At 40.5% G+C, this 20851-nt stretch overlaps 2 protein-coding genes across 2 annotated transcripts in view; both read right to left on the minus strand.

Annotated features, from left to right (window-relative positions):
• Window positions 1–8576, minus strand: part of LOC119772922 (jupiter microtubule associated homolog 1-like) — a 37499-nt gene extending 28923 nt beyond the window's left edge. The window contains exons 1-2 of the mRNA XM_038269635.1: window positions 8359–8576; window positions 4162–4304 (exon numbers count right to left, since the gene is read on the minus strand). Coding sequence (XP_038125563.1) covers window positions 4162–4304; window positions 8359–8414 — 199 coding nt within the window. The 5' untranslated portion in view covers window positions 8415–8576. The remainder of the gene's footprint in view (window positions 1–4161; window positions 4305–8358) is intronic.
• Window positions 8577–12047: 3471 nt separating this feature from the next.
• LOC119772920 (small ubiquitin-related modifier 2) lies at window positions 12048–19107 on the minus strand. The gene is made up of 4 exons (XM_038269633.1): window positions 18953–19107; window positions 16847–16978; window positions 14854–14925; window positions 12048–12386 (listed from the first exon to the last, which is right to left on the minus strand). Exons 1-4 carry the CDS (start codon window positions 18971–18973, stop codon window positions 12321–12323), a joined length of 291 nt encoding a protein of 96 aa, XP_038125561.1. The 5' UTR covers window positions 18974–19107; the 3' UTR covers window positions 12048–12320.
• Between the last annotated feature and the right edge of the window lie 1744 nt (window positions 19108–20851).

Genomic DNA, 20851 nt, shown 5'->3' on the forward strand with positions numbered 1-20851 from the left:
TTAGGGGGGGATTTACTCGTCACATGTTCTGGACCTTCTCCAAAATAATCTAAAAAGATAAGATTTGGACCTTTGAGCACGAAGTAGGAGAAGCTCTGCTGTAAGGGAAAGTGAGGTAAAGAGCCCCCCCTGGTGTGCAGAAAATGAAAACAAGCAAACAGTCTGAAGAATGTTCACCCTTCATCTACAGGTGCTGGTCATAAAATTAGAATATCATGAAAAAGTAGATTGATTTCAGTAATTCCATTTAAAAAGTGAAACTTGTATATTATATTCATACATTACATACAAACTCATATATTTCAGATGTTTATTTTGTTTAATTTTGATGATTACAAATGACAACAAATGAAAATCTCAAATTCATCATATCAGAAAATTAGAATATTACTGAAGACCAATAAAAACAAAGGATTTATAGAAATGTTGGCCAACTGAAAAGTATGAACATGAAAAGTATGAGCATGTACAGCACTCAGTATTTAGTTGGGCCTCCTTTGGCCTGTATTACTGCAGCAATGCGGCGGGGCATGGAGTCGATCAGTCTGTGGCACTGCTCAGGTGTTATGATAGCCCAGGTTGCTCTAATAGTGGCTTTTAGCTCTTCTGAATTGTTGGGTCTGGTGTATTGCATCTTCTTCTTCACAATACCCCATAGATTTTCTATGGGGTTAAGGTCAGGAGAGTTTGCTGGCCAATTAAGAACAGGGATACCATGGTCCTTCAACCAGGTACTGGTAGCTTTGGCACTGTGTGCAGGTGCCAAGTCCTGTTGGAAAATGAAATCTGCATCTCCAAAAAGTTGGTCAGCTGCAGGAAGCATGAAGTGCTCTAAAACTTCCTGGTATGTGGCTGCGTTGACCCTGGACCTCAGAAAACACAATGGACCAACACCAGCAGATGACATGGCACCCCAAACCATCACTGACTGTGGAAACTTTACACTGGACTTCAAGCAACGTGGATGAAGTGCCTCTCTTCTTTTCCTCCAGACTCTGGGACCTTGATTTCCAAAGGAAATGCAAAATTTACTTTCATCAGAGAACATGACTTTGGACCACTCACCAGCAGTCCAGTCCTGTTTCTCTTTAGCCCAGGCAAGACGCTTCTGACGCTGTCTGTGGTTCAAGAGTGGCTTGACACAAGGAATGCGACAGCAGAAACCCATGTCTTTCATACGTCTGTGTGTGGTGGTTCTTGAAGCACTCACTCCAGCTGCAGTCCACTCTTTGTGAATCTCCCCCACATTTTTGAATGGGTTTTGTTTCACAATCCTCTCCAGGGTGCGGTTATCTCTCTTGCTTGTACACTTTTTTCGACCACATCTTTTCCTTCCCTTCGCCTCTCTATTAATGTGCTTGGACACTGAGCTCTGTGAACAGCCAGCCTCTTTAGCGATGACCTTTTGTGTCTTGCCCTCCTTGTGCAAGGTGTCGATGGTCGTCTTTTGGACAACTGTCAAGTCAGCAGTCTTCCCCATGATTGTGTAGCCTATAGAACTAGACTGAAAGACCATTTAAAGGCTTTTGCAGGTGGTTTGAGTTAATTAGCTGATTAGAGTGTGGCACCAGGGGCCATCAATTTTGAACCTTTTCACAATATTCTAATTTTCTGATATGATGAATTTGAGATTTTCATTTGTTGTCATTTGTAATCATCAAAATTAAACAAAATAAACATCTGAAATATATGAGTTTGTATGTAATGTATGAATATAATATACAAGTTTCACTTTTTAAATGGAATTACTGAAATCAATCTACTTTTTCATGATATTCTAATTTTATGACCAGCACCTGTACATCCAAATGCTGGAGAAGATCCTCAGTTATCCAAAAAAGTAAAAACAATCCAACCAGAACCATCCACCAGTGGAAGTTTTTTTTACTTTTTTGGATCTACATCTAAAGCTCACTCTCCTAATAATTTAATCCCCTAAATAAAGAGACTCGACAATAATCCATCTGGTTTTATTGACCTACACTGATAACCTGCTATTTGTTCTTAAAGGTGCGTCTCTGTGGAAAAAACAACCCAGTGAATCCTAAATGTTGAGAACAAACATCTCTTTATACTTTTTTTTTTAATTCCCATCTTAAGTGTAGCTCAGATCGACACGCATACTTCAGGTATGACTAAAGTATTTATATAGCTTAAAGAAAAGAACAGAATTAGAGACTTAGTATAATGAAAAGCACAATAGTTTCACTGCAGTTCACTGGACTGTAGAAAAACATGGAGGCTGAAAGGGAAAAACCTTCTGTCCTAAAAACAGCGAAGAACATTTTAAAAACATTCCCTCTTAGTATTGGTTTAAAATTCTTATTCACAAAAAATAAGCCAGAAGAGAAATCAATCTCAGATTAATCCATCTAATCTCAGATTAATCAAAATCAGCTGGTTAATTCAGTTACAATTCTATTCAGTTTATTTCTATAGCGCCAATTCACATCATGTCATCTCAAGGCTCTTTACAATTCACAAGATGATCCAGATTAATTTAGAGCACCTAAAACCAACTGAACCATTTTAGTAAAAACTATTTCTTCTAATTGATATTTCAATTAAGATTTCAGCAGGACTTCACTAAGATACATGGAGCTCTGCATCGTCTGCAACTTTCAGTCCTTCTGAATGGGAAAGTCAGTGTTTTACCCCTAATTAGAGTTGGTGAAGATCCTCAGTCATCCAGGTCGTAATTATTCAAAAAATGTTAAAAAAATAAAAAATAATAAAAAAATAAAAATAAATCCAGTGGACTTTTCTTTGAAGTTCCAAGACATTTTGCTTCCCTTCCAGGAAGTTTTCTCCATTCAAAGCTTTTTGAGATGAGAAAACTTCCTGGAGGGGAAGCAAAACTATGGAAGTAAATCTGTGTCGCTGGGATTTGAATTAAAATGCCACTGAAATTTAAATGTTGTATGTTTGTTCTTACTGTTTCAGTGTTAAAATATATTCAGAACACATTTTTGACCAAAAAAAAATAATTGTCATTATTTCTACACAGCTCAAATTTCATTTGTTATTTTCTCTTCAAGCTAAAAATTCACATTACTATTTCAAAGTGATAAAATTTTCAATACTTATTTTTCAATGTTAAAAAAATCTGCATATAAAAAAATTCAGACTCAATATTTTCAGCCTCCTGAGATTCAACTGGCTCTATTTCACAGTCTTAAATTCGGCGTCTAAATTCAGTGTAAAAAGGGAAGGGTTACTTCAGGTCACAGACATTAGCAAAGGATTGTGGCGTCCAACACCCAGCCAATCCCGTTACGTTTTCTTAGTCACGAGACATGACGCTTGTGGCGCTCGTACGGAAGGAAAACCAGCATGAAGGAGCCGGTCATGCTAGCTAACGCTAACTCAACGGTGAGTTTATTACTTTAATTTTTCTGTAGTTGAGTTAGCGTTAGCTAGCATGACTGGCTCCGTCATGCTGGTTTTCCTTCAGTATGAGCGCCACAAGCGTCACGTCATATATGCTGATTTTTTTTTAACACTGAAAAATTTAACTGAAAAATAAGCATTGAAAATTGTATCACTTTGAAATAGTAATGTGAATTTTTAGCTTGAAGAGAAAATAACATGAAATTTCAACTGTGTAGAAATAATGACAATGAATTTTTTTTAGTTCAAAAATGTGTTCTGAATATATTTTAACACTGAAACAGTAAGAACAAACATACAACATTTAAATTTCAGTAGCATTTTTAATTCAAATCCCAGCGACACAGATTTACTTCCATACAGAACATCTTCTATCCTTGGAAACAAAGTCCAGTGGATTGTTTTTTTAAACTTTTACGGAATGACTATGACCTGGATGACTGAGGATCTTAACCAGCATAAAGATCAGAGCATTCCTCACTGCACTGAACTGCAGACACCACTCTGCTCAGATTAGGTCTGGTTTTTTTTCTTAGGATGCTATAGTCTCTGTTTGGTTTGAAATGTTCTGGAATTTTGTGATTGGGATATAAAACCTCAAACTCAACGCTATTTCTGTCATTTTGAATTGAAAAATCTTCCTGGATGGAAGAGAAACGTCTTCAAACTTGGAAACAAAGTCCAGTGGGTTGTTTTAAGTGTTATGTGACCAATTAAATTACTTCCTTTCCAATAATTCACTAAAAGCATCAGCAGAATGTCAGATCGTACCTGGAGGGTTGTTCCTTCGGTTAGCATATGGGTCTTCCGGCTCTGCAAACACGCTGGAGGCCATCTTGTTTTTCCTGACAGGAGGCTTCTCCTCGTCCGACCCGAGTGAAATGTTGGAGCCGCCACCAGGAGGACGCAACACCCTGCAAATGGATCAAAGACAGCGGTTCTACCAAATGCTGGCTCCTTCAGGGTTTTTTATTTTTTAAGAAATCTAGAGAAATGACCTAAAAATATACAAATACCACAAACAAAACAAAACATTTTGGTATTAAAATGACAGATAAATGTGAACAGAGAGCATGATGGCTTTTGCTGTGAACCATTGATTTCATTTTAGATTTGCTTGGGATTGATTGTTTATGGAAAAGTTTGACCTGGCTCAAGCCGGGCATAAGCGGTACGATCGTTCAATGGTTGCACGCAGCAACAGCTCAAACCGTATGACCCGACGCTCTGAAGCGATCTACCTGCACACAGGGTACGTCCAAAAACCACGTCGGACTTGTCAATCTGGAGGAAGAAGAACTCCGTTGTTTGCACATATCCAGTTCACCAGGTTCTGGTAAATGGGCTCGTAGCTCTAGCCTCATGAGACCATCCTAATCTCACGAGCTTTCAAGGTTTCACTCGCAGATCAGTCTGGAGACTCTCCGTTAAAGAAAATTTGGAGCCGTTCACCAAACGAACGTCCAATCAGCGTTGGCTTTGAGGCGGGTTGAGGTGTGACGCAACGAGAAACGCGACAGTTCAGTCTAAAGAACATGGCGGCTTCAGCCGATGAAACTAGCGTTAGCGTGGCTATCGAGCAAGTTTTATGGGAATTACAGAGTATTTCTTCACTGAAAGAAGAGCAAAACACTGCTCTGGAGGCTTTTCTCAGAGGAAAAGATGTTTTTGCTCTTCTCCCGACTGGTTTCAGCAAGAGTTTGATCTATCAATTGGCCCCTCTTCGTCGTCGCTCTGTTAGTACGTCATATGCTTCGTTGATCTGATTGGTTTATTTGGCCCGTCTATCACCAACATAGGCCAATCAGCTAACCAGTATTTTCGCCCCTTCCCAAAATTACTTCAACGGAAGGTTTCCAGATGGATATGCGGAGCAAATCCATCTGGCGGAGTCAGGTTATCGTACACTATATTGCCAAAAGTATTTGCTCACCTGCCTTGACTCACATATGAGCTTAAGTGACATCCCGTTCCTAATCCATAGGGTTCAATATGACGTCGGTCCACCCTTTGCAGCTAGAACAGCTTCAACTCTTCTGGGAAGGCTGTCCACAAGGTTTAGGAGTGTGTTTATGGGAATTTTTGACCATTCTTCCAGAAGCGCATTTGTGAGGTTGCACACTGATGTTGGACGAGAAGGCCTGGCTCTCAGTCTCCGCTCTAATTCATCCCAAAGGTGTTCTATCGGGTTGAGGTCAGGACTCTGTGCAGGCCAGTCAAGTTCATCCACACCAGACTCTGTCATCCATGTATTTATGGACCTTGCTTTGTGCACTGGTGCACAGTCATGTTGGAAGAGGAAGGGGCCAGCTCCAAACTGTTCCCACAAAGTTGGGAGCATGGAATTGTCCAAAATGTCTTGGTATGCTGAAGCATTCAGAGTTCCTTTCACTGGAACTAAGGGGCCAAGCCCAGCTCCTGAAAAACAACCCCACACCATAATCCCCCCTCCACCAAACTTTACACTTGGCACAATGCAGTCAGACAAGTACCGTTCTCCTGGCAACCGCCAAACCCAGACCCGTCCATCAGATTGCCAGATGGAGAAGCGCGATTCGTCACTCCAGAGAACGCGTCTCCACTGCTCTAGAGTCCAGTGGCGGCGTGCTTTACACCACCGCATCCGACGCTTTGCATTGCACTTGGTGATGTATGGCTTGGATGCAGCTGCTCGACCATGGAAACCCATTCCATGAAGCTCTCTGCGCACTGTTCTTGAGCTAATCTGAAGGCCACATGAAGTTTGGAGGTCTGTAGTGATTGACTCTGCAGAAAGTTGGCGACCTCTTCGCACTATGCAGCATAGCATCCGTCAGTTTACGTGGCCTACCACTTCGTGGCTGAGTTGCTGTCGTTCCCAAACACTTCCATTTTCTAATAATACAGCTGACAGTTGACTGTGGAATATTTAGGAGCGAGGAAATTTCACGACTGGATTTGTTGCACAGGTGGCATCCTATCACAGTTCCACGCTGGAATTCACTGAGCTCCTGAGAGCGACCCATTCTTTCACAAATGTTTGTAAAAACAGTCTGCATGCCTAGGTGCTTGAATTTATACACCTGTGGCCATGGAAGTGATTGGAACACCTGATTCCAATAATTTGGATGGGTGAGCAAATACTTTTGGCAATATAGTGTAGCTCTGCTTCAATCACAAGATTTGTCCACGACCACCTTACAACGGCCGACTGAATTTCAAACATCTATGATTTTCTCCCGACCTTACGATTCCTGATGGGGAGGTGGTCGTTAGAGGCTGATCTCCCCTCGTTACCCCCTGTACACGACACCACGGACCATCAGGCTGAAAGTCAGCCCGGTCCAAAAATTGTCACACTACTGGAGAATTGGCCAGAAAAAGGAAAAAATAAATAAATAAATCCTACAGCTTTGCTTTGATTCTGTTTTATCTTCCTGTATTTTAATCATGTAAAGCACTTTGCATTGTCTTTGTACTGAATTGTGCTACACAAATAAATTTGCCTTGCCTTGCCTTACAGTGTACACTCTGCTTTAGTATTAAAGATGGATCAGAAACCAGCATGACCACCAAAACCAGTGAGCTGCCACTAGCAGAAATTTTTTTTGTGTGCATCTTTATTGCCGACCATCCCAATCCTGCCTAAATGTCATAATACATGGCAGAAGGTTCGTAAGCAGGTTTGGTTGTGGCGGGTTTGTGGGAAGAATCTTGCTAACCAGTTAGCATCTTAGTGCTAGCAGGTTCCCAATGGGAAATTCCATTGGGACCAAGTAGCACTAAATTGGTGCCTTAGAAACGACGCTGTCAAGGAACGCTATGGACAGAGGAAACATGCAAGAGGAGGAGAGTTTAGTGTCGGAGGTCGTGGATGAGTCTCCTCCGTCATCCATTTTTTATTTAGAGGAGGAAAGCGGGGACGAAGATGTTGTGGAAGAGGACGCCAGGGCGGCAGAAGCTTGGTTTGGTGTAGAAGGCTTCCAGCCGTACATGTTTGAGCCCTTGCCTCGCAACGCTGCCAGTTCTGTTAGCTCTACGCCTGCCGAAGACACAGACGTCCATCCCCGTGAACACTGGGACGCAACTCAATGGGAAAGGAAAGGATTCTGATTTCAACCGTTGCGTATATTAGCTGCGACACATGAATCAAGATGCTATGACCGAAAACATTAGATTGACAGATGACCGTTGATATATGATTGGCCGAATTTAGGTGTTCAGGCTGATGTACAACTAACTGGCCTGCAGAAGATAACGAGAAAAAAACAGATTTAAGACAGGATTGTTTTTTTTTATAGAAATTTTCTAAATGTTAGAACAATATGGTTTGATAAAGAGTACAGTTATATACATGTTTAAGACAGAATGATTTGACATTTAAACATGATTTCCCTCCGACTTTCATCTCTATTTCAGGGGATTAGTGAGGATCCAGATTAATTCAAACCTTTCATGTCAGATAAAATCCCCACAGGGCTGGACCTGAGCACCAGGCGTGGCCTGCTATCCTGTGGCCCTGCTTCTGATCAGGCAGCGTGCTGGCCACCTCACTCCACATCAGCTGTTGTCTTGACAACCGATCTGAAATGAGCCCAGACCCCACCCTAATGGAGCTCTCTATCGTGTGTGAAACGCTTTTCAGACTGTAAACACGACAAGCCACGGCTGGGAAATGAGCTGCAGACTGTAGAAAAGACACGAGGCCTTTATATATGATCCCCGAGCAGCTAGCTTAGTACCTTTTTATAAAAAGGGCTGGTCCATGCCTGCTAACAAGCTAACTATAGAAAAAAAAACCTACACCCTACACCGAAAGCAGTTATTTCTCTGCATCTGGAAGCTTTTTATTCGGTTATCTAAACATTTAATCGAGCCTTTGGAAAATGTGTTTGAATCTATCCGTTAGCAATAGTCCCATGGTGGTCAGGATGCTGACCGGTTGGGGCTAAAGGCTCCACATCGGGCTGAAATAAGCCTTTTATTTACCTGGAGCTGCTTTTAGATCCGGGCTCCATCCCCTGATAGTTCGTTGTTGTCGTCATTTCTGCACAAAGACGCCGCGCGCTAAAGATAAACCTGTCAGGAGTCACTAAACTGCACTTATTTAAACAATGCTTCACCACCTCATCATCGCCTGAACAGGCTAGCGTTCGCGAAGGATCAGCATCCACCTGCCTGCAATCCGAGCCGGAAGTCCAGCCCGAGAACCGCGTCCGACTTCCGGCTGAGACTTCAAAATAAAACTCATAAAATCTCAGGATTCAAATGAGGAAATTCTATTCTAGTATTCTATGTGCATGATGGTATATATTATAATTATAATATTGCATGTGCACGATCGTATATATTGTTATTATTTCTACACATCATCACAAGACAGTAGATCTCAAGGACCAGGGCGAACAGGAGAATTAAGATATTAAATTCAGAAACTGTCCCAGAAATGCTTTTTCTAAAGGCTATTTCCAACTTGGACAATGCAGCTTTCAGAAACAATCACTTTTTTTTTTTTTTTTTGCGTGGTTGTTCATATTTCCTAATGTATGCGACTTGTATGTAGGGGTGGGGGGAATTTTTTTTTGGCTGCCTGATATATTGTTCCTAGTTCTGATTTTTCTAAAGCAAAACTTTACCTAAAACTGAGGGGGAAAGGGCTACCTCTGCACCGCCACTCTGGCAGGTGGCGCTGTGGAGCCTATTTGCTGTGCGATGCAGCGCCATATCTGTAGTTGTCATACATTTAATTTTGATAGTAGAAAAAATATTGCAGTATATGATGTTGCTTTATAGTGATATCTTATCGTGACCCAAGTATTGTTACACGTATCGTATTGCAACATCCATGCCAATCCTCACCCCTGCTTTTATGTGAACTGCACTCATACAACTTAAGTGTCCCTCCTGCGCAGTTAGGGCTGGTTATAATCATTTTTGTTTTTGGTGTGCTAAATATCAGAATTGAGCATCAGGCCTGCAGCGCGGACGCAGTCTCTGTTGTTGCCAAAGCGCTCAGCTTATTCCCCTGTTCCGTCTCTGGCTGAATTCTTCTCCAATGTTACTTAAAATGTGTGAGCTATGGACAGAACTCTGTTTACACCGACTACCTGGGGAAATAAGTGGCACTTTATTTAGGATATAATTCAATTAAAAGAATCTGCTTAAAAAGATGCAGAAAAGAAAATCCATCATCTGTAAAAAAAAAAAAAAAAAAACATGCGTTTCCTCCACTTTTGTTTTGCACTTGATACATGAATGGTCATAACTGAATGGGAGGAAGTTTTAAGGGTTTGAATACTTCCTGCAAGGCACCACGAGTCAGAAGGGAACCTGAACACCAAACATAAAAAAAAAAAAAAGTCAGTTTATTTCAATAACACATTGTAAAACAAAAGATGTTGGCATAATTAAAACACGGGGTTTCTCAATGACGATATTTCCTCCCAATGAAGATCCCTGCTGATGCACGTCAATGATTATCTGTATAGCGATTTACAGCAACACCAGAAAGACCAAAGAGCTTCACAGAAAACTAAAGACATTGTAAAAAAAAAAAACTAAAATCCTAAGAATAAAACAGTGTCCTAGCCGGGGATAGTGTGATTTTTTTCAATCGTTGCATGCAGCTCACTTGCGGAAACCCTGTGGTTTCATCATACGGCTCTGCACAGCAAAACGGTAGGGTTTAAACGTTCACAGCTCATGATGTTTGTTCTCACACTGTGTGTCTAAAAACCCACTTTGGACTTAACTCCGCAATGAGATGGAGCTATCCGGAATCGTCTATTCAGAACAACTCCGTTGTTTGAACATGCACAGTGCTCAAGGTTCTGGAAAATTCACTCATAGCTCTGCTTCAACGACCACAGCCCAGCTGAATTTCAAACGTTTGATTTTCTCCCGACCTTACGATTCCTGATGGGGAGGCTGATCGCCCCTCGTTACCCCCCTGTACACAACACAAGGGAGCAGAAACTGCCCGATTGAGAAAATCATCTCACAACTGGAGAATCAGCCTGAAAAGTAGTGTTGCTCCGATGCCATTTTTTGGCTTAGATACCGATACGTGGCTGTGCGGTATCGGACGATACCATCTGTTTGAAATTAATGTGTGTATATATGAAGAACTGCAGACTACTTGGATGTAAAATATTCACCATAATGGCTTGGTTAAGCTGCTGCCTACCTTTGTGAAGCAGGAAAAAGACAAAAAAAAAGTGAAACCAGTAGAACTTTTTATTGCCTACCTGGAATGGGTGACAAAATGGTATCAGTGCCCTGTTTGATGGTACCGATACCAGCCTTTTAGTGCTGGATCAGGGATCCACCCAATACTGGTATCGGTACAACACTACAGAAAAGGGTAAAAAAATTAAATCGTACAGCGTATGCCCGGCTGAAGTATTAAAAAGCCCGTTTGTAAAATCAGTCTCTAATCTGGACTTGGGCAGATCTGTGAGAACCTGCAGACCGAGGGCCAGGCCCTTCCACAGTTTAGGTGCGGTAAATATAAAGGAACGATCGTCCCACTGTTTATACTGGGATCTGGGCACGTCCAGAACCATTTGCTCTGCTGGGGTAACCTGCATTAAAAATCTGAGTTAAAGTAATAGTACACCCAAAACATGATTAGCCTTCATTTTCTACTCACCCCCATGCTGAACAACACTCTGGAGTACTTTTTTGATATCTCAAATGCATCTGGAGATCTGGGAGGCTTCTTGCTGTCTGCTGACATTCAAATAATGGAGGTCTATGGCGCCCGAGGCAGAAAGGTCCATAAAAGTCCACAAAAAACGTGTCAATATTCCTCCATACTGCTCGTCCAATGTATTCCAAGTGTCCTGAGTGGGTAGCGTCCATAATTTACTGGAAACAAAGTCATTTAGAATGTTTTTAGAGCATAAACAGTAGTGTATAGGATTTCCTGAAAGCGCGCACCTGCGCGATCACGACGCTACGGAAGCCGGCAGACCAAACCAGATAAAAGTGCGCATTCAGCGTCTGCTCTGCCGATAATGCAAGCGTAGAAGAAGAAATGTGCTGTTTACCTGTGCAAAGAAAGAAACAACGAAAGAAAAATGTCTGAGGACTTCAGTGTTGAGGAAGAGCATGAGTTCTTTGCCGAGCTGAATGCGCTGGTTTGGTCTGCCGGCTTCTGTAGCGTCGGGATCGCGCTTTCAGGAAATCCTATGCACTACTGTTTATGCTCTAAAAACATTCTAAATGACTTTGTTTCGAGTAAATTATGGACGCTACCCACTCAGGACACTTGGAATACATTGGACGAGCAGTATGGAGGAATATTGACACGTTTTTTGTGGACTTTTATGGACCTTTCTGCCTCGGGCGCCATAGACCTCCATTATTTGAATGTCAGCAGACAGCAAGAAGCCTCCCAGATCTCCAGATGCATTTGAGATATCAAAAAAGTACTCCAGAGTGTTGTTCAGCATGGGGGTGAGTAGAAAATGAAGGCTAATCATGTTTTGGGTGTACTATTCCTTTAAGTTTAAAGGAGCGAAGCCAAGAAGGGCTTTAAAAACAAGTATTAAAATTTAAATCAAACCGAAAACGGAGGGGGAGCCAGTGCAGGGTGGAGAGGACGGGAGTGATGTGAAACTGGAGAGGTTCATCCAGACGTGTGTGAAAAAAATATACCCAAAAAACCAAACATATTAAAAAAAACAACAGTATTTTTATTTTATTTTTCTGGCTCTTGGAAAGAAGAAAATAAAACCAACTCATGAAGCTTTTAATACCTCCACTTCACGGTTCAGACATGCCAACTTATGGTGGATGTGATGCAGGTCTATGTCAACTCTCCCTGCTGCCTTTCGGCGTTTCATACAAGTTTCCCACGGATGATATAAACACTGGTGATGAGCATATGAAGACTGGGTGTGACAAAGGAACAAACGGGAGGTAGGGATGTCCACAGGAAACAGTCTTTAAAGAGTCCAGCCTCCTGTTTGCTGTTGGAACACATCAATCGTATCTTCATCTTCCATTTCTAGCTGCAAGAGAAACATTTCATCAGTGCAATCTGTGTGTTAAATGGAACATTTTTAGATAAAAAAAAGTCTACAAATGCATTTATTAATGTAGCACTACTTTAAAAGTATTAATGTAGAGGCAGGTTTAGATAAGGTGAACAAAAGACCACTCAGGAAATACATTTTGTTTTAGGATACGAACAAATAGAGGCAACCTTTGAAAAAACAACAAAAAACAAAAACGACTGCAGTAAATTTAAAGGGGGGGGGGGGGGGGGGGGTTTATATGGAGTCAGAAAGAGGTCAAAATTTTTGTTAAATTCTAAGTCTTAGTTGTAAATGAAAAAAATAAAACTTGACACAGAAAAAATAGAAGTTGATATTTTTACCTTATAATGTGAGAAATTAAAAAAGTAAACATAAAAAAAAATCAAAATTTAATCTAAATTCTGTTTACTATATTAATTGCACTTTTTTTTATTTATTGCAATTTCAGACTTTTACATTTTCAGATTCAAATCCTTTTCTTTCAGTTTCAGACAGAATTTACTTCATGGTCGTGGGAAACTTTTGTGGTTTATACAATGGCTTTTTATTTTTATATATATTAACGCATCCTGGAATGCGGATTAGTAACAGTTTTAGTGTAAAAGTCTTTATTGTAATATTTTTGACGGGATTTTGCCGAAAAGGCAAATAAATGCTGCAGAGGATGTGTTCACCAAGTAGTTGGGAGTTCCCACAGTCCATGAATGCAACATGGAACAGGACATATCTCCAGTGCTGCAAGCTGTCAATCATGTTTCCCCGCCCACTCCCATCAGGCTGGGGTCAAAATCTGAATCTAAAAAAACAAAAATGATATGAAAGAGCAAAAAAAAAAACAAAACAAAAAAAAACCTGAAACTGAAAAAGAAATTTGAAAAAAAAAAAAAGGATTTGAATCTGAAAATATAAAAAATAAAGAGGAAAAGGTGTGATTAAAAAACTAAACTGAATTATGAGTTTTTTTTCCAAGCTGAGATAAAGAATTTAGATTCAATTTCTATTTTTTATGCTTGCTTTTTTTATAAGTTTACAAACATTTTGATCCCTTTCTGACTCCATAGGTTCATCAATGCACATTATTTTCCATATAATCTTAATTTAGAAAAATGCAATTTTCAAATCACAGAGGCACTCAGTTTTAGTCGCAATCCATTAAAGGGTCATAGATGCAAAACAGTTTCTATTGTCATAGATGAATAACGATAGTTCAGTGGGTGAAATAGACGTACAGAGAAGATCAAATCCCATCAACACCTCCTTTCTCAGCAAATCCCACTATTCTAAACTTCCACCATAAAACGGGTGAATCCAAATGAAGCACAGAGTTGACGTCAACTTGGGGATGTTGACTTATTTGGTTCTGGCCTGGACTTTTATCTCGCCCTGAAATTAACAGAGACCAGCCCACTGGTTCACGGCCCAGGAACATGAATAGAGGTCGATGGAAGACAGCAGTTTAGCTGTTCAGCCTACAGTTGGGTTTAATTCTACAAGAATTACAAAGCAGGAAGTTTCTCTATTGAAAAAGAACCACGGGAGGAAATGCAGCGTTCCAGGCTGCAAGAAGAAAGGAGAACATTTTCACAGTCTTCCGAAGGATCTGAAGACTCGACAGGCATTGATTATTTTAGTCCATCTGAAGATCCCTGCAAAGTTTTATGCGCAGCTACTGACTGGACAGCCAGGGGAAAGCATGGGGCCGCTGGTGTCGGGTTCGGTCGCTCTGTTCCCTGACCAGCCCGGAGCTGACGGCTCGGTTCTGCTGCACTGCAGTCGACCAAAATCCCGGACGATTTTGAAATTCTACCTGGACATTTTTTTTTTAGGTATGAAAAGTAGGACATGTTGGGGAAAAAGAGGGCGTCTGGTCACCCTACCCCTTTGTTTTTTATTAATTCTATGTTAATTTTTATTTATTTATTGTCATTGTCAAGACTGTCAAATGGTAGTGAATGTTGAACTTATCTAACTAAGGGGATTTGTCCTAAACTCCTCCTTAACTATGCTTTTTTTAATCATTTCATATACACACACACATATATATATATATATATATATATATATATATATATATATATATATATATAGTTTTTCCTCCCACTGTTGCTACAAGCATGCTTAGTGTGAGGGATTGCTGAAGAGTCAATGAGTCAATGCAATCAGCTGGTTTTAATGGGCATTACGCTGCTGTGCGTTATGTATAAGTTAGGCTGTCGTTAGACAGAACTTCTGGACTTGTTATGAATAATCTATGTTTACGCCCTAGATTGGAAAATCATAGAGTTCATAGAACTCATAGAAGTTCAGCGTACGGCAGCGTTTTAGGAGATTCTGGGACGTCAGGCAGACGCTGTATAAGTGGGCAAGGTGTGACAGAGGCCTGAAATAACTTAAACAGTTAAAGAAAGAAAAGACGTGACATCAACGTTTATCAGCTTACCTGTGAAGGTGTGTCGGTCTCATTAATCGGCTGACCGTCAAATCGAAATCTAATTTGCCTCATTGACAGACCCTGAGGAGACAGAACCAACATCAGGTGTTTTAAACCTTCATTTAACTGGAAACAACAAAACTCAATGAATTAATTGAATCTATTTTCTGCCCAGGCCTTGTGTCAGCTGGGTGAGTAATCGCTTTATGTAATCGCAGGGTGTCGCAGGTATTACTGATTGAGGCATCTTGAAGGGATTCAACACATTGCCAAACTGTATTGACGCTGCGATGGATACTTTCTCACTGAATACTGACACCTGCTGGACATTTAAAGACACTACAGGCAGCTTACAGACTAAAGTGAAGTGTTTTGATGACCTAGAAAAATTATATATTTGAAGTTATTGGAGGTTATATTGTATTGTGTGATACCTGTGTTTAAATTTAAAATATCCTGGGATATTTTAGGTGCACTCAATAAATAATATTAAATATATATTAAAACGAGAAAATTTAGGGGAAAATGTGAATGAGGATGCTGGTGGACTAAGAATTTAAATCATATTTTTACAGTAAAAACAGTAAATAAACTAAGAGTCAATTTGAAATGAACTTTAATTCAGATAAGTTGAGTGATAACAGGAAAAGGATGACACAATGAGAAAATTAAAACGGCTGAAACTTTCCTATTCCTTTTAGGCTGCTCCAAAATTATTGATCATTTTCATGATAAACTGCAAAAGATGAGACTTTTTTAACTACATGCATCAGAAACGATTCTAAAAGGAAAAGTCGCTCATATTCAGAATTCAAACTTCTGAAAGTTCTTTAAATGTGAAATGATTCCATCCTGTTCAATAAATGATCAGTGTTTTTAATTCAGAGTAATTTTCATGTGAATGTGCTTTACTGGAGGCATCCATGTTTGTCAAAGAACACTACTGCCACCTACTGGTTAGTGACATTGTCACGGTGCGGTATCGGCTGTTGATCAAGTCCCAGTGCTGTATCTGGTGTTTGTCACAACGCGCTATTATCCAAGTCATCTTGAAAACATTCTTCTTCCAAATGTTGGCTACATATTACGGGTTTTTTCTCTGGCCAGAAGTTCGATGTCAAATCCTCCCTCTTCAAGTTGGCGATCCAACGACCAACCCGTCCGTGGAGGATCAGGATCAGTTTCACTATAGCTCTGGTGAATTTCAATGGTGAAGTCCTCTGGAAATCTTCAATAATTGTTGTTGATTGCAGATGTGTCTAGTAGTTCCCATTGATTTAGCTTGGAAAGCGGGGAGAATGGCGCTAGGCTTACCGCGCCGTGACGTCACTGCTGGAAGATGGCAGGAGGGAGGGGCTACTATATTTGGGCAAAAATGGCCGCTCCCAGACTCAGTGATTGGGACAATCAATTATTGAATGTTTTTTAAAGGATTAACCCTAATTTCATGAAATCACAATGAACGTATTAGTTTTAGGTATAAATAACAACCCGTTGATTATTCCTTGCTGACCAGACTTTTCCTTTAAGCACAGTTTAGTGGAGGGGTCGGCAATTCAACTTCTTGGGGGCCAGTATCCTGCAACTTCAGATTCTTCCTTGGTCCAACACGCCTGAATCCAGTGGCTGAGTTTCCTCCTCAGCATGCAGTCAGGTCCTCCAGAATCCTCTCAATCATATAATTATTTGATTCAGGTGTGTTGAACCAAAGGCACATCTAAAAGTTGCAGGGTACCGGCCCCCGGGAACTGGAAGTTTCCACCCCAGCTTTAGGGAGTCATTCAGTTAGAAACACCTCCTGTATCAGTCACATGACTTCCTTGAAATGACACGCACACTGATAGTGTTTTGCTCTGTGGACTCGACGCGTCGGTGTTGCTGGACTCATCACCACCTACGAGAACCTGGTCCCTTCATATTTCCACAGGAGCCAGATCTGTGCAGATCCCTGTGGTGTGGATGCAGCTTTCTGTACTCAGAGTCAAAGAGTCTGTTGTCTCACCTGCCGTTCGCAGTAAGCTTTCATCAGCTTGCTGAGAGGAGTGTGCCTTTTGATCTTGAACTGCACTACTGAACCATCCTGCCCGGCCACCTTTAGGTTGATGTGCTCGTTATTCTCAGTCTTAACTCCTTCCTGGGGGAAAAAAAAGAAATCAAATTAACAAAGAGCAAAGCACCGTTTCAAAACCTACAAGTCACTTTGTGGTGCAACAAGCCAAAACCTTTAAACTACGGTGACCAGATGTCCCATATCTCTGGGGACGTTTTATGAATGAAGGGGACAATGTTGTGTGTAGACTGTTATTACGGTAGAAAGAGCGCACAGAAACAGCTGTTAGCTAGCTGATTGGCAGCTGTTGACGTAAAGATAAGGAGCACACCGCACCACTTTGCAGCTGCCTTGTGTTATGGTGAGCGTGTTAATCGGTTTATTTGATTTGAATTGGGCTGATTGTGCCGGTGAAGATTCATCCAGGTCATAGTTGTCCAAAAAAAATAAAATAAAATAATAATCCACTGGAGTTTGTTTCATAGTTTGAAAACGTTTCTCTTCCCATCAAGGAAGCTTTTTCCATATAAAATGTCAGAAATAGCGTTGAGTTCCAGGATTTATCCAGCAGCCCAACAAAGTCTGGTTTTTGTTTCGAAAATATGCAAATAGAAACGGAGGAATCAATGCTAGGAAACAAAAAAACAACCATAAACAGAGGGGGTGACTCAGATTTCAGCTTTTAAAAACCTACAATGCAGTAATAGAGTTGATTCCTTCCCACCATCATCGCAGCTCCAACCCCTTTACAGGAGAACAGAAGACTTCACCTATTCAGCCAGGCCAACAATCCCCTTTAACGACCCCCCTTTCAGAGACATAGACAGGTATGGCCCCCATTCCAAAGGGGGGGACTCGTTCGTCGTTAGATTCTGATTCTGATTTCAACCGTTGCGTATATTAGCTGTGACATATCAATCAAGATGCTATGATGGAAAGCAGACATGGGCAATGTGGAGTCAACAAGTCATCTCCATGTCATGTATTTGTTCTCCCCAGCCGCTGAAGCAGGTGAGTCCAATCTTCACCGTGAATTAACCTGTGCAGATTGGACTCACCTGATTAATTTGCTGGGTAGATTAAATACATGACATGGAGATGACTTGTTGACTCCACATTGCCCATGTCTGATGGAAAGAATGTGATTGACCGCTGATACGTGATCGGCCAAATTTAGGTGTTCAGGCTGACGTATAACTCACTGGCCTGCATGAGATAATGAAGAAAAAACACACTGATTTTAGGACAGGGTTTTTTAAAATTTTCTAACATTTGGGTCAATATGGTCTAACAAAAAGTACATTTATATACATGTTTAAGCCAGAATGATTTGACATTTATTAGGAGTTCCCTACGATTTTAATCTTAGGAAATAGAAGAGGTGCATTCCTGGATTTTACAAATGGATGAAAGCATCGTTGTCCAAGTTTCCTATTTTAATTTTCATGAAATTTATTTGTGTTCTTTATCTACGAGCTGGAAATGTCCCCAGATTAGATTGCAGAAATCTAGTCACCAAACTTTAAACACTAGAGCATTTTACCATCAATGGAAACCAGCAGTAAGGGGGAGATTAAAGAGCTAAACCATCTAGCTTTAACTGTGGGGGCTCAATCACCAGGGTGGGGGTCAATCTAAACCTGTCATATTTTACTGTAAAGAAAGAAAATTGGGGTTCAAGTCACAGAATCAAACATGCGCTCCAGTCATTAGCTTTTTGTCCTAGCCGGTCATGTTAGCTGCAGTTTTACAATGCAGGCCGGTTCTCTCGCCTTTGATCCTGAACCTGATTTAAACTCTTCATTCGAGCAACAATCAAGTAAAACACTTCTTAAAGGGGACCCGCTGTTAACAGTTGCTCCAAAACAAATATATTCATTTGATTCTATAGACTCGGAGCCGTTAGCTTATTATGCTAACTTTAGCCGCAACGGCTAAAAGTAGCATAATAAGCTAGCTTTTTTTGTTTTTATTTTTAGTTTAAATGCGGCTGGTTACGTACAAACCCAGTATCTTGTGTGAATTATGGAGAGTAAATTATTACAAACCGCTCCCCACCTTGGGTTTCTCGTCCGCCATCGTAGTTGTTTCTTCTGTTACTACTACCACTGCTAATGCTACCTAAGCTAGCCGTGAGCCTGGTCTTCTGCGCATGCGCTGTATGGGGCGCCAAACACTGCACGCTTCATTCAACAGGCAGTAGAAGTCTATAGACATATATGTATAAGAGTAGACTCTGCATTGTCGCGGCACAGGAATTACGGGCGCCATCTTGGGGAGGTCGACCTGCTGCTCTGATCTACTGGTTTAAGCAGAACAGAAGAAGGATGCCGCAGCACTGCACAAGATCTTTGTCTAAATCAACTAAACATATATATATATATATATATATATATATATATATATATATATATATATATATATATATGTAGTTAAATATTTATTTAACAATCTAAATATCAAATATTTAACAATCTAAATATTTAGTTTGGTGGGATCCTAAGCCAGGTTTTGCATTCTATCACCGCTTTTATGCTGATACTGGCACTTACATTTTATAGTTTATAAACCTAAAATAATTGTTAACTAGGCTTATAAACTTTTTAACTTTACTTTTTAACTTTTCAATTAGCTTTTTAACTTTTTTTCTTAACTTGTTAAAATTTTTCTCAGCTTAATATCTAGTAGGTGATCTATCATTCAAAGGCTCATCTTATAGGTGAAATGCCAAAATCAGATGTTCAGCCACGTAGCAGCATCTTTGCTGAATGGCTGCATATAGATCTTGTGCTTCTAGACACTGAGGGAAGTGAACAAAAACACTAACTTGCCCTATAAAGGGTTAAACCTGATATTTAACCTCAGCTTTCACTAAATGGATGTCTGTCTCTCTCTCCCTCGCTGTTGGGATTAAACAGGTGAACAGGTGGACGGACGGCTAAATAGAGAAATGGACAGAGGATCCTTCTCTTCTTTTTGCTCTGACTCAGTTTATAAACTTCAACATTGCTGGGGGAAAAAGGCAAATCAGGCGAAGCGTTTAATACAAATAGATCCATCACTTTTATTGGTCCCATGCACAGAAAAAGCTTTTCAAAAATATGCAAAGACAATTCAACAATCCCAAATAAATACTTTCAAAAGAAATATGTAAAGAAGTACCACTGACAGACTTTAATGTTTTAAATCCCCCCCCCATACTATTTCTTTTATTTGAAGACATAAATAATAGAGATAACATTTCTAATTTAAAACATGAAGCTCCTCCCACACAACACAAGTCATTTACACTCATCTGACCCTTCAGCTGAGTTTCAGCATCATTTAACATCAGCGGCGGAAGGAAACATACGATATAAATGCCGTGTTTCTGATTTTAAACAGTTTGACCGTCAGCAGCAACTCATCTCCTCTAAGCAGATCCTCCTTCGCTGTTAAAGGAAAAGTCCGGTCAGCAAGGAATAATCAATGGATCATTATTTATACCTAAAACTAATACGTTTGAGGTGATTTAATGAATTTAATCAGTAAAAAAATAAAGTCTGGGAGCGGCAAACATATAGTAGCCCCTCCCTCCTGCCATCTTCCAGCAGTGACGTCACGGTGCGGTAAGCCTAGCGCCATTCTCCCCGCTTTCCAAGCTAAATCAATGGGAACTACTAGACACATCTGCAATCAACAACAATTATTGAAGATTTCCAGAGGACTTCACCATTGAAATTCACCAGAGCTATAGTGAAACTGACAATGCCCACGTGCATGGCAGCTGGATGCTGGAATACATCGGGGAAAAGTGAAAAAAAAGAGTTATTCCACCTTTCTGATTCCTGATCCTCCATGGACGGGTTGGTCGTTGGATCGCCAACTTGAAGAGGGAGGATTTGCCATCGAACTTCTGGCCAGAGAAAAAACCCGTAATATGTAGCCAACATTTGGAAGAAGAATGTTTTCAAGATG

This window comes from Cyprinodon tularosa, unplaced genomic scaffold (assembly GCF_016077235.1).
Source record: "Cyprinodon tularosa strain WSP-4 unplaced genomic scaffold, ASM1607723v1 ctg732, whole genome shotgun sequence".
NCBI lineage: Eukaryota > Metazoa > Chordata > Actinopteri > Cyprinodontiformes > Cyprinodontidae > Cyprinodon > Cyprinodon tularosa.